This window comes from Pectinophora gossypiella, chromosome 23 (assembly GCF_024362695.1).
Source record: "Pectinophora gossypiella chromosome 23, ilPecGoss1.1, whole genome shotgun sequence".
Classification (NCBI taxonomy): domain Eukaryota; kingdom Metazoa; phylum Arthropoda; class Insecta; order Lepidoptera; family Gelechiidae; genus Pectinophora; species Pectinophora gossypiella.
Genome location: NC_065426.1, coordinates 6,468,921 through 6,482,102, shown reverse-complemented (window position 1 = coordinate 6,482,102; position 13,182 = coordinate 6,468,921). Strand labels below are relative to the sequence as shown.

Genomic DNA, 13,182 nt, shown 5'->3' with positions numbered 1-13,182 from the left:
GCATCATTATTGTGGTATTTGTAGTCAGGAGTAAGTACGTACATATACTTTTGTAGGAGCATGTTCCTCGTCCGCAGGGTCACGTTAGTGAGGCTCATCAGTTCAGCAGCCTCCCTCATTGGTTGTTCCAACTTTTGCTTCTCCTGTTCCACCAACCGGACTCTATTCAACTTCTCTTTGCGCATTTCGCTCAACTCTTCCACTTTTATCGAGAGCTTTTCTATAGGTTCCTGAAAGGTTCAAATTTACATACATAAACTCACGACTATTATATGTATTATTGTGCTGAGTGCGGCCCTTTTATTTTAGGACATCCACGACCACCTTTCTACGCATTGCAATGGGGGACTTTCCAGGCTACGTTCACCAAAAACAATATAGATGGCGTTGTACAGCTTTAACGTGACAATTACCTATTTTCTCATTACTCGGGTACATTATTATTCCAAAATACTATGTAATCTATCTACTCCTTTTCTTCCATAGTATATGTAGTAGTTTAAGTAGTGATATTTATTTATTATAACAATTATAATTATGTGTATTATTATTATGTAGTTTATGTAGTCGAAAGTGTATTTATTTTTATATGCACAAGTATTCCCATGCTGCACTATCCCGCTATATTACTTAATATTCAATATCTCCTATACTTAAAGGTTGCCTGGAAGAGATTGCTACTTAGCAATAAGGCCGCCTATTGTACTAATTCTATTTCTCTTTTGTTTTGTATTTTGTTTTTTCCTGTTTGTGCAATAAAGTATTTGTTATGTTATGTTATGTAATGGCAGAAGGACATATAAAAATAATTGTTGCTTGATATTTAGTCTTTATTTTGATCAGAATAATAAGGGATGGAATTTGTGCCTGGGTGTCATAAAAAGGGTCATCATTTATATCCAAAAACAAAGATAAAAAATGCATGTCTGTTATCCCTAAGGAAGGTTCATCATCATCAATTTAAGTGCCACGCTCTTATCGGTGTAGCATTTTCCTCCGAAAAATAGGGCAGTGGTTTCCCTCTTGCCTCCCGCCCAAGGAAGGTTAAACGAAGGAAAATCTGTACAACGCCATACATACATACATAAACTCACGGCCGTAATCCTTAATGGGGTGGGCAGAGCCACAAGTAATCAAAGACAACTTGCAGCCACTGTTGATACGAAGTCCAAAGATGGATATGATGAACCTTATGGTGATAAGGGATCAGCCTATCGCCCATAACATTAGTCCATCATGTTAGAGGACACAATCCCTCTGTCAGTTTTTACGACATGCCCGGGAAGAGAAGCAGCCAATCAACAACAACAACGCCATCTATGTTGTTTTTTATGAACGTGGTCTAAAAAATCCCTCATTAAAAGATAAGTGTTACCTTGTATCTTGATGTACCAATAATATCCTCTAAATATTCAAGCATGCCAGATTCATGTTCTGATTGGCCTTTAGGCTTCATCATAGCTATTTGTTCTACTTCACCCTGAAAAAAAAACATAGTAATTAAATACTCTCCACAGGTATAGGCCCTCATTCCTGCAGAGACCCCCTACTTTTATTTAAGTTATTGTATACCTGTCATTTTCTTATCCGGCAAAATGGAAAGGGACGGATGATTGACAGCCGTTCATTTTGTAATGAATGAACCCGAGCGAATCAAAGAAGCATCTCACCGATATGACGTCAAACGAGATGCTGTCAACTTAATTCTGTCGTGTTATTGACCAATGTAAAATTTTGAGATTGTTCCTGACGTGTGTTCCATATTTTGTTCTGTCCACTCGTCCCGTCCATTTTCTTTCGGCGGATAAGTAAATGACAGGTAAACGTTAAAATAAAATTAGTGTCTACTGGTGTCAGCACCAAATCTTTAAAGTAGTAGTTTAGACAGAAATGTCTTCATAACTTTGGATTGTAGGTAATTTGATATCACGTGGGTGGTCGTCCCGTATTACCTACATGGGTTTTAAAGATAGCTGGCGTGGAGTGGGTGTACGGTCACGAGCACGTATACACTTTGAAACCATGTCACATTAACTTGTTTGTCAAATTAAACCGTAAGTCTCTTTGAATGTCAAATATGATAGAGCGACAGGGTTCTAAAGTGGGTACATGATATTGCTCATGACTGTATGTAATATACGAGTACAGTATACAGTTATACACCTCTGCCTTCGGGAACATAAGCGTAACGCTATTTGTAATTTTTATATTACGTATATTTTCAAATGAAATCCTTTTTTCTTGTTCAAAAAACTTACCTGCAAAATTAAAAACCTATTGTGATCTAAGTCTATTCCATGGGAGCGCAACATTTTTGCCACTTCTTTGAACTGAACCCGTCGTCCATTCAACGTGTAGAACGAGGAATTATCCTTGAATGCTGTCCTGGACACCACTATTTCACTGTTGGGGACCACTGTGAACTCTTCGCCCTCCTATAACAATAAAAAATCAAACATTAAAACGGGGAGCGCAGATACCGGACATGCGCCATAACATAAACTGCCTATATACGTCCCACTGCTGGGCACAGGTCTCCCCTCAATCAACCGGAGAGGGTATGGAGCATACTCCACCACGCTGCTCCACTGCGGGTTGGTGGAGGTGTTTTTACGGCTAATAGCCGGGACCAACGGCTTAACGTGCCTTCCGAAGCACGGAATCATCTTACTTTTTCGGACTATCAGGTGATTCAAGCCTGAAAAGTCCTTACCAAACAAAGGACAGTCTCACAAAGTGATTTCGACAATGTCCCCATCGGGAATCGAACCCGGACCTCCAGATCTTGAGCCTAACGCTCTAACCACTAGACCACGGAGGCGGATGCGCCAATGAGTTATTAATTTATCTTAAGTGCAGGGAGGTTCAAATGGCCACATCGAATTTGCGCATATAAAAGTAAGTGCGCAATGCAAACAAATGTCAAATAGCAATATAGATGAATTGCTTCGATGTGGCCATTTTAACCCCCCAGTTTTCACTAACACAGTTGGATCGACCATTATAGAGGGTGATAAGGCTCACCACCTATCACATTGGTCTGCAAGAAAGCTCTGTGTGTGTGTACTTAGTTCATCTTGCGATTTTATTTTTTTAATTTTAATTGTCTTAGGGAAGCTTACAGCATTATTTACAATATAAGCAACTTAATAATAACTATTGGCCAATTACAAGCTACCACAGATGATTGAAAATAAATTTTAACTATATGAGAAAAAATAAAATGAAAGCAATTAGAAGAAAATACAATTTTAAGACATGCGCAAAGCCATAAAAGTACAAACATTAAACAAAATAAAATACTACTACTACAACCAATAATAATATTGCTATTTTTTAATATAGTTATTTATAAGCGAGGTTCTAAGAGAACCAGCGCTGCTGAAAAACAAATCGTATTCAGAACTATTCAAAATGTTAAATAGTTGTACGTCGTAGTCGCACGAGGCAAAAAGCTGTTACGTCGGTAGTTGGTGCGGCATTGAGGAACATGAAGCAGACGATTGTGACGCAATTGCCGGTTAGGCACTTGTAGCTTATTAGCGATGGATGTACCTCTGACTACCCCAATTAAGATATAGTCGTGAGGGTATGTTATGTCAAAATTAAAAAGGGTCAAAGTCAAGGAGTCAAAGACGCAAAGGAAATGGAACTGGAACGAAAGAAGACTATAATATTTATTATTAGAAGACGCCAGTAATATTATACCTACAATAACTTCAAACAACACAAAAAACAAAAACAAAAAATGCTTAGAGATATCGTCAAAAACTTAAAATTGTTAAAAATCAATTTTCAATTTAATTCTAAAAAGCTTCAAAATGGACAATTTTGGCATGTTTTTGCGTCACTTTAAAAATGTTTCAACTTTTTCTGATGTCATTCTTCATAATAATGATTCTATATAAATATTAGTACGTTTTTTCCTTACAAAATCATTCTTATAACATCAATGTTATATAGTTATATGTAACTCCTTACAGTGGTCATTAATTTTTATTTACGATGTAGGTACCTATTTGTATGCAATTCATAATTCCAGCTAATGGGTGTACAAATTCATAAATCTAAAGAAACAATGTTATGACTACTTAGAATAGCCAACTCAAGAAAATTATGACTTCAGTTTTCAATCACCATACTGATGGTCAAACCCATTGATAAACTACTAACTAAAAAATGTTGCTTTTGGCCTGTTCTTACATTTAAGACTAGTTTCTTTATTAGCCGCTTAAGTTCAAAACCACTAGATTAAAAAAAACCTTTTCAACAACACTATTCCTTTCACTTTCACGCTATCATTCATAACTAACTAAAATTATTAATTTCATAATTTATTACACTAAAAAAATAAGTATTAAGTCTACTCCATTATTTTCGTGTTCCGAAAATCGGTCAATCCGAGGCATAGTAAAACCCGATCGCGTTACGAAGCACCACGCGTTAATATAAGTAATGAGACGATGGCGTACTTTCTTAATTTGACACGATTATATTGAATCTATATACCGCTGTGTACCAATTTATATCTAAACAAGCGCTAAGTGCAGTATCTAGGTAGTTTTATATCAACGGTCGAACCGGAAAAACCATTGCTCAGAGCATTTTAATCAAAAATAAGAAACGTGTGAAAATATTAATTAACATTGGTCCTTAATGAATTGGTTACTGAAGGCTGACAAAGTATAAAACCTGGCGCCAATAAAGAAACTGCCACAGTACTGGGTAACTTGTTGAGAAAAATGCTTATCCCTATAGCATTTGGTAAGTATATAAGCTACCTCTATAAAAATAAACCTACGTAGTGTTGGTGACACCGTAATGAAAACTTTAGGGGATGATTCTGACCATCGGTCTGAGTTGATATCAAGTAGAATTTTCCATACTTTACGGGATGATTCTGACCATCGTTCTGAGTTGATATCAAGTAGAATTTTCCATAGCAAAATTCATGTTATTTTTGTTTTTTAATTAGTTTCAGTTCCACACTTTTCCGAAGGAAAATTCCACTTGATATTGATTGAATATCATCAGCTGAATCATCCCCCTCAGTATTCGTTACGGTGTCAATTACACAAATGACAATTACATGTCGGTATATTAAACTGAAACAATCATAAGGACCAATTTTAGACCAACTAGTACCCTACTTCACCATTATGATATTGGGTCTCTCGTCAACCCTTGCAGACAACGGTCTGTCCCTGGAAATAAGATGGAGATGTAGCCCAAGTTATTACTATTATTTATTTATTTATTTCGGTTTTATTTAGGTGGATTGTTTGTTAGTGAAAATTATTTAAAAAAACACAAACATTTTCATTAATTTTTCGACAGGAAATTCTGCTTGATATCAACTCAGAATCAAGGTCTGAATCACTCCCCTCAGTATTCGTTACGGTGTCACTAACACCCATACCTATTTGTATGGCTACCAGTATGCACTTGCACTGGGTGTGACATCGTAACGAATACTGAGAGGGATGATTCAGACCATGATTCTGAGTTGACATCAAGTGGAATTTTCCCAGTGGAATGCCCAGCATATACGTATATGGTGTTTATGTTTTAGGTTACGTAATTAAGCTTTTGTAATTTAAAATGAATACCTACTTATTACAAATTTTTGTTTCAGCAGCCCTTATTGGGGTAAGTTTTGGAAGTATCTCTCAGCCTCCAAAACCATGTGGTTGTCCGGTGGAATATAACCCAGTATGCGGCTCGAACCAGAAAACATACATAAATAGATGTATCATGAGTTGTGACTATACCGCGCCTCACTTTCTATATTACGGAAAATGCACGGGCTATTCGCCACCCTACCAATATACTACTACCACCCCAGATCCGCCACCCTACCCATATCCTACTACCAGCCCATATCCGCCACCCTACCCATATCCTACTACCAGCCCATATCCGCCACCCTACCCATATCCTACTACCAGTCCATATCCGCCACCCTACCCATATCCTACTACCAGCCCAAATCCGCCACCCTACCCATATCCTACTACCAGCCCATATCCGCCACCCTACCCATATCCTACTACCAGCCCATATCCGCCACCCTACCCATATCCTACGACCAGCCCAAATCCACCACCCTACCCATATCCTACTGCAAAACCTCCATTCTATCCATCATTAACAGGTTCTGCCGCGGGGAAGGAACATAACTGAATCACCAACGAATAACGTGACGTAAATAAAATATGGAAATAATATCAAAATTTTAATAAAATTTACATGATTATTTTTTCGTCACTTCCTTGTAGTTTGTTTTAAATTATTTTTAGTTCACTTCACAGTCATAAATGTAATTTTTTAAATTTTACAGTAGAGCGCTTTAACGATTTTTGTTTTGCCATATCTACGTTAATTACTAAGTTAACTCAATTTCAGATTTTTTGACATTTACGACTTTTAAGAACTAGATGTGCGATGTGTTGCAGAGAATGTTGACTTCACCAAATCCTAAAACTAATAGTTTTCAGGTAAAACATACTATACCAATCGAAGCTCATATTCTTCTTCTTCTTTCGTGTCGATGACAAGTCGAACAATGTTATTTATAATTTAAATAAAAAAAAACCTCAAACTGACGAATATAATAAAAATGTAGCTAAGTAACCCCACCACGTTTTACCTAAACAACATGCACAAATATTAACTAATAAAGTTTGATTAATTATAAAATTACATATAAAATCAGACTTGTTAACAGAACCGGAATTATTTATAAACGTTCTAAATATCAATGCATAAGAGAAGTTGCTATGTCGTATTGCCACCATGCAGACACACCTTACCTAGTGGTAGGTGGTATCTACAAAAAAAAACATTTTTTATGCGGATTTTATTCATTTATAGAAAGCCAGAGGGCAGCAGTAACTGTCAGTACTATTTAGAGGCGGAGGACAAGAGTTCTAGTATGGCTTTGTAATAGACTACTCTGGGTGCCATCCCACTTGCGTCAGACAGAGTACTGCGGGGCGGAAGGCAAGAGGGAAACCACTGCCCTATTTTTCCCTAAAAAGTAGCATGGAAAATGCTGCACCGACAAGAACGTGGCTCTTAAATTGATGATGATGATAGAAAGCCACCGTAGAGCCATGGTAGCCCAGTAGAACGCTTGCCCGTCACTGTGAGGTCGCATGTTCGAATACAGCACAAGCCTAAACCAATGATTGTCGAATTTGTTTTCAAATTCATGTTTGGATCATAAATTATTATCACGTGCTCAGCGGTGAAGGAAAACATCGTAAGGAAGCCCACATTACCGAGAAATGCATTTTCAGAGGTATATGACCTAACGTGACTGGTTTTCCCTTCGCGGGTTGCAAGGTCAGACAGGTAGTCGCTTCTGTAAAAATCGGCTCTGTCAAATCTTCAGGTTAGGTCAGCCGACAATATGTGGGCAATATGTGGGCCCCATTGAAGTTTTGAAACTAAAGTAATTCCTAAGACAACAGGGGGTTCCACAAAATCTAGTTTGTCATTGTTAATTAATTTTAATGTTATTACTTAATTTATATACATTAGGTAAAACAAATTTAATACACTTCGTTTTATTAGTGTTCAGAACTACATTATTTACTGTAAACCAACTCAGAACCTGCGACAGGGCGTTTTTTGCTTCGTTTACTTTTCCTTTACCTTTCTGTCAATTGTAAATATGAAAGAAGTGTCATCTGCGAACAGTACAGTAATCCATCATTAAAATAATATACTACTACTAAAAGTAATAATACAAACCAATTTCTTAGTAAACTAGCGTAAATAAGACTGTGAATGTGTAAAATATTTCATCTCCGTGCCACACACAGTAATAAAATTAAAATGAATGTATCCATACTAATATTATAAATGGGAAATTGTGTCTGTCTGTTTGTTTGTCCGTCTTTCTCGGTAAAACGGAGCAACAAACTTGACGTGTTTTTTTTTTCAAGTGGAGACAGTTGAAGAGATAGAGAGTGACACAGGTTACGTTTTGTCTCTTTCTAACCTCCCACTTCCCAAAATGGAGGGTGGAAGTTTGTATGGAGCATTCCGCAATTTTCAAAGTAGAAAGCTAAAAATTGGTATGCGGACTATTATTGTCAAAAAAAATAGCATCATTTTAATTTTTTGGAAATCGACCACAACCCTTTCAAAGAGGCTGTAAAATTGTATGTGGGACTTTTCGCAGTTTTTAAGGTAGGAAACTAAAAATTGGTGCATTAGGAAAAGGTGTTAATCCGAATTTAACGTGAGCGAAGCCGCGGTCATAAGCTAGTGTGTAAAATAATATTTATGTTACATTGTATTTTATTGGTTATTTTAAAGTTGCGAATAGTATATAATACAATAGAAAAGCAAAACTTATCACAGTATTGTACAAGCAGCTATTGGGAAAAATGCGTTTTTTTATAATATTGTCTGTATTTGGTGAGTACAAAAAATAAATTATTCAGGGTGTTAGCGACATCGTAACGAACACTGAAAGGGATGATTCAGCTCATATTGAGTCAGTATATTTTCCATCGCAAAAGAATAGAATCTAAAATAATAAAAAAAAATGTAAATTTTGGGACGGAAAATTCCACTTGATATTAGCTCAGAATCATCGCCGGAATCATCCCCCTCAGTATTCGTTACGATGTCACTAACACCCTGTATATAGTGTCACAAAAAATAGTCTCAAGTAGTAGTCCAGAGATAGAAAGGGGTGGGTGATAGTAGGGTATCGCCCTCGTGTATAAATTCAGCAATTATTTATATTTTTATTTTACATTAATTATTAACGTAACCATTAACGACCTCTGTGGTCTAGTGGTTGAGCGATCCGGAGTGAATGTCCAAACTAATTAATCTAATTTGGACATTACAGGCTGATCACCTGATTGTCCGAAAGTAAGATGATCCGTGCTTCGGAAGGCATGTTAAGCCGTTTGTCTCGGTTACTTACTGATGTAAGTGAGTAATCGTTACATGAGCCATGTCAGGAGCCTTTGGAGGCTCAATAATAACCCTGACACCAGGGTTGCTGAGATTGGTAATCCACCTCACACGGTAGAAGAGAAGAAGATTTAACATTTATACATATTAGTAGTTTGAAAATTAATTAATATTTTTTCTTTCAGTATTCCTGTTTGGGGTAGGCCTGGCAGAAGAAGTTCTGTTATGTGGTTGTGCGCCCATCGATGATCCAGTATGTGGTACAAATGGGAAGACGTACCCCAATCAGTGCGAACTGGGATGCGACCGTAGCTCAGCCATCAAGCCCAAATTGGCACACAAAGGAAAATGCTAAATAGATCCATCTCTACTCATACTCAGCACCCAAACGATATCCTTTGCTTTACCTAACCCGTATTCTTTGCCGTACCCGTACCTATCCTTCACCAGACCCATGTTCTCCACTCATATTCCATTCCAAAACCTTCACTTCCTTTACTTCATTGCTTGATTCCGCCACGTCCAGAGAAGCGGAGACGGAACACAACCGTATCGCCACCGAATAATGTGACGTGAAACATAGATGCAATGTGATTAAAGAATACACTTCTCAATGGAAATAAAATATCTTTATCAATAAAATCGTTTTGTTTTCCCGTCACTTCCTTGTGGTTTTCAGATGTTTAGGTTTGAGTGCAAATGTACTGCATGAAAATGATATCTTAGATATTCATACACATAGACTCACGCGTATTCCCCGCCGGGGTAAGCGGAGTCTATGGAATTCCGTTTGCTTCGATCCTGCCATACTTATCTTGCTTCTTCCACATTTATCAATCGTTTCATACACGCACGCCGGATCAGAGTAGATCTTCCTGAACCTTTTGTAATGACATATCCAATTTGGTCAATATACGTCCTTCTAGGTCTTTCTCTACCAGCACCACCAACCTTCGCTTTATATACTGCCTTCGTAATCCTATTATCCTTCATCCGCTCTATTTGTCCAAACCAACTTAACATTCCCTTCTCAAAAGATTGAGCCTAAGAAGACTAAAAAGAAGTGACTAAGAAGTAACTGTATCGTCTTTTACACAACATCTCTCTCTTCACACTGTGTCTCACTCTGTCACTCAATTTAACACGACGCGACGCAACAGCAACGACCTCATTTCTACGGCATTAATCCTACTTTCATGCTTCTTCTGCCTACCATACATCAGCGTAGAGACAAGTACTGCATTGTGAATCGCATCGTGCGAGATACATTGGCTACTAACAACTGCATGCATTCACCGAATTACCCAATTTTACTTTTCTTTCCATATCATCATCACATTTACCATCCCTTTTAACATAGTACCCAAATACACAAATTCATTCACTTGTTCAACAATATCTTCGTGTTACCTACAAAAATAAATTTTGTACTCACAGCAATATGCATTTCTAACCAATATTCCTTTTGCTAAGAAATATAATAAAAAGGTACCAAAATAAACCTATTTTACTTAATGCCGCCAGCGTAATGAACACTTTCCCACCGGGGTAAGCAGAGACTATGGAATTCCAGTTGCTTCGATCCTGATACACTTCTCTTGCTTCCTCCTGTATACGAGTATGTGTGTCGTAGGTTTTACCTAAATAAACTTTTTATTATTATTATTAAGATCGATAATGATATGTACTCGTATTTTGAAATGTTGACATGTATTACAATGTATTTATTATTAAGCTTTATTAAATTATATAAATTAATGAGTTAATTGTTTTTTACCGTTAAAAATAGTTATTTATTTGATTATTTTACTTAAACAATTAAAAATTTTATCTTCGAACCACCTGTGTAAAAGATTTTTTTTTACGTAGCTTTAAAACAACAATTTCACTTCACTTCTAAACTCCAAAAGTCCGACTTGAAAACAAACGAAACCACGTGTTTTAATAAGTGTGAAATGCAAAATACACGCTTAAGTACCTAGGTGCATAAAATCTTTGGACTTATTATACAGAAATACTTTTCGAAGCGAAGCGAAAGCGAAGGTTGGTGGTAGGGCTGGCAGAGAAGACCTAGAAGGACATACATTGACCAAAATGGAGATGCCCTAACAAAAGGTTCAGGACGATCTACTCTGAACCGGCGTGCATGAAACTATTTAAATATGGAGGAAGCAAGAGAAGTGTATCACGATCGAAGCAAATGGAATTCCATAGTCTCTGCTTACCCCGGTGGGAAAGAGGCGTGAGTTTATGTATGTGTACGTATGTACATATACAAACCACATAAAATCGATTTCACGAACCCGGACATCCAGATTGTGAACCAAACGCTTCAACCACTAGACTACAAAAGCTGTTTGTGAAATAATTATAAATAATAGTATGGTAACCTAATTTATAGAAAAGTTAATAAAAATAATAATAAAAATCATTATTATTAATAAGGCCGTCCATAAATTTTACTGTACCTAATCTATTCTTCGAACGTGGAAAATATTTCTTTTCTGTGTGTGAGTGTAATAAATAATAATAATATTGTATTGTATTGGATTTTTGAAGGTTGCCAATATAGTATAAATACAGTAGCAAAACGAAACTTATCACAGTTCTTTGGAAGCAGCTGCTGGAAAAATGCGTCTTTTAATAACATTATCTATATTTGGTGAGTATTAACTACATAACTTCTACAGTGTTCCATAAATACAAATTGTAGGTAAATCATATGAAAGCTTGAATAGGTACCAGACTTACTAAACCTCAATTAGACCTTAGTAAAAAAAATCTTCACCTCATGAGACTTTGTTCGTTAGTTCCCTTTATTCCCGTCTGCCACCACCAATTCTATCACCACTGGGGGCAGATTGAACTGTTTCCACCACTGGTGGCAGATAGAACAAATTTAGTTGCTTCTGCCACTATGGAGGTAGACGGTACTACCGACTGTAATTGGAATACCATTGTATTTAAGTCTATAAATTATGTAATACAAACTGGATTAAAAAAAAAGAAAATAAAGGAAAACATGAAACAGTAGGACTAGGGCCCTGTGCTGGGAGGTTTTCTGGCCACGTCTTTCCCTCAGCGTTACAGATTCCAATGTGGTAGTAGTTTTACAGCTAGTTACATAATATTTTTTTGTAATTTAATTTTTTTTTGACGTTCAAAAAGCGCTAACTTTGTAAGCCAATTTTGAAAAATAAATATTTTAGAATTTTGAATTTTACTAAAAAGTTCAATCTGCCCCCTGTGGTGATAGAATTGGTGGTGGCAGAATTGGTGGTGACAGACGGGAATAAAGGATTAGTTGCTTCTTTCGCGCCAGCACACCTCGACCACTTCGTACAAAAAACCTTGTTTTACACAGCTACTACACATAGACGTTAACCTACTCGCGCATCTGTGTGTGACGTCTAACGCCCATACGATTGAAGACTAAAGTATGACCGAGGGGGGTGAGGTAAACCTAGTTCAGCCGCTGGTGGGGAGCGGAGAGGCGCGAATGCGTGTTGCACTTGGGCGGTTTTATTATTTGTTATTTTACTTCAGAATTTGCAGTTGTGACCGCTTGACGCTTGTTGTTACGATTGCTCTTTAAAATTTTGAAAATTAATGAATATATTTTTCTTCCAGCATTTTTATTTGGGATGTGCGTAGCACAACGTATAACATGCGGCTGCCCGCCCATCGACGATCCGGTATGCGGTACAAATGGGAAGACGTACGATAATGATTGCTTGTTGGGATGTGACCGTTCCAGTCCTTGGAAGGTCGAAATACAACATAGAGGAAAATGCTACTGATCCCCCAAACGATACTCCAAACTTACCCGGTAAAGCAAACTTTACCCAACCCATATTTTTGCACCACCCATATCTTTTTACCCAACCCATATTTTTGCACCACCCATAGGTATCTTTTCACCCAACCCATGTCTTTCACCCATATCCTACTCCTACGACCCAATCCCGCCGCCGTACTCATATTCTGAGTATCACAAATCCGGCTTATTTCATTTCCCACTCCAAAACATTAATTGGATCGTGTACTAGGTTCAAGATAAATTATGAAACTCTGATTACTAAATAAAGAAAGATCTAAAACTAAAGAAAATAATTTTCTTTTTTTCCTATTTAACTTATTAATGAATTTTAACCATAAAAAACTCAATAATAAGTCCAACATTTTGACACGTTTTCGAAAACGTCAGTGTACTTTTTCGTACAAATTCCATAAGTTCGTGTT

At 37.0% G+C, this 13,182-nt stretch overlaps 1 protein-coding gene and 2 long non-coding RNA genes across 3 annotated transcripts in view; 2 read left to right on the top strand and 1 right to left on the bottom strand.

Annotated features, from left to right (window-relative positions):
• The window catches only part of LOC126377506 (structural maintenance of chromosomes protein 4), a 57,698-nt gene that overhangs the window by 23,757 nt on the left and 20,759 nt on the right, over window positions 1-13,182 (bottom strand). Inside the window, exons 3-5 of the mRNA XM_050025251.1 lie at window positions 2,259-2,435; window positions 1,376-1,480; window positions 43-230 (exon numbers count right to left, since the gene is read on the bottom strand). Of these exons, the coding sequence (XP_049881208.1) occupies window positions 43-230; window positions 1,376-1,480; window positions 2,259-2,435 (470 nt within the window). The remainder of the gene's footprint in view (window positions 1-42; window positions 231-1,375; window positions 1,481-2,258; window positions 2,436-13,182) is intronic.
• Window positions 4,433-6,267, top strand: LOC126377635 (uncharacterized). Its single transcript, XR_007567935.1, has 2 exons — window positions 4,433-4,764; window positions 5,636-6,267. It is a non-coding gene; the product is annotated as an uncharacterized LOC126377635 (long non-coding RNA).
• On the top strand, window positions 9,296-13,051 carry LOC126377630 (uncharacterized). The gene is made up of 2 exons (XR_007567930.1): window positions 9,296-11,602; window positions 12,571-13,051. It is a non-coding gene; the product is annotated as an uncharacterized LOC126377630 (long non-coding RNA).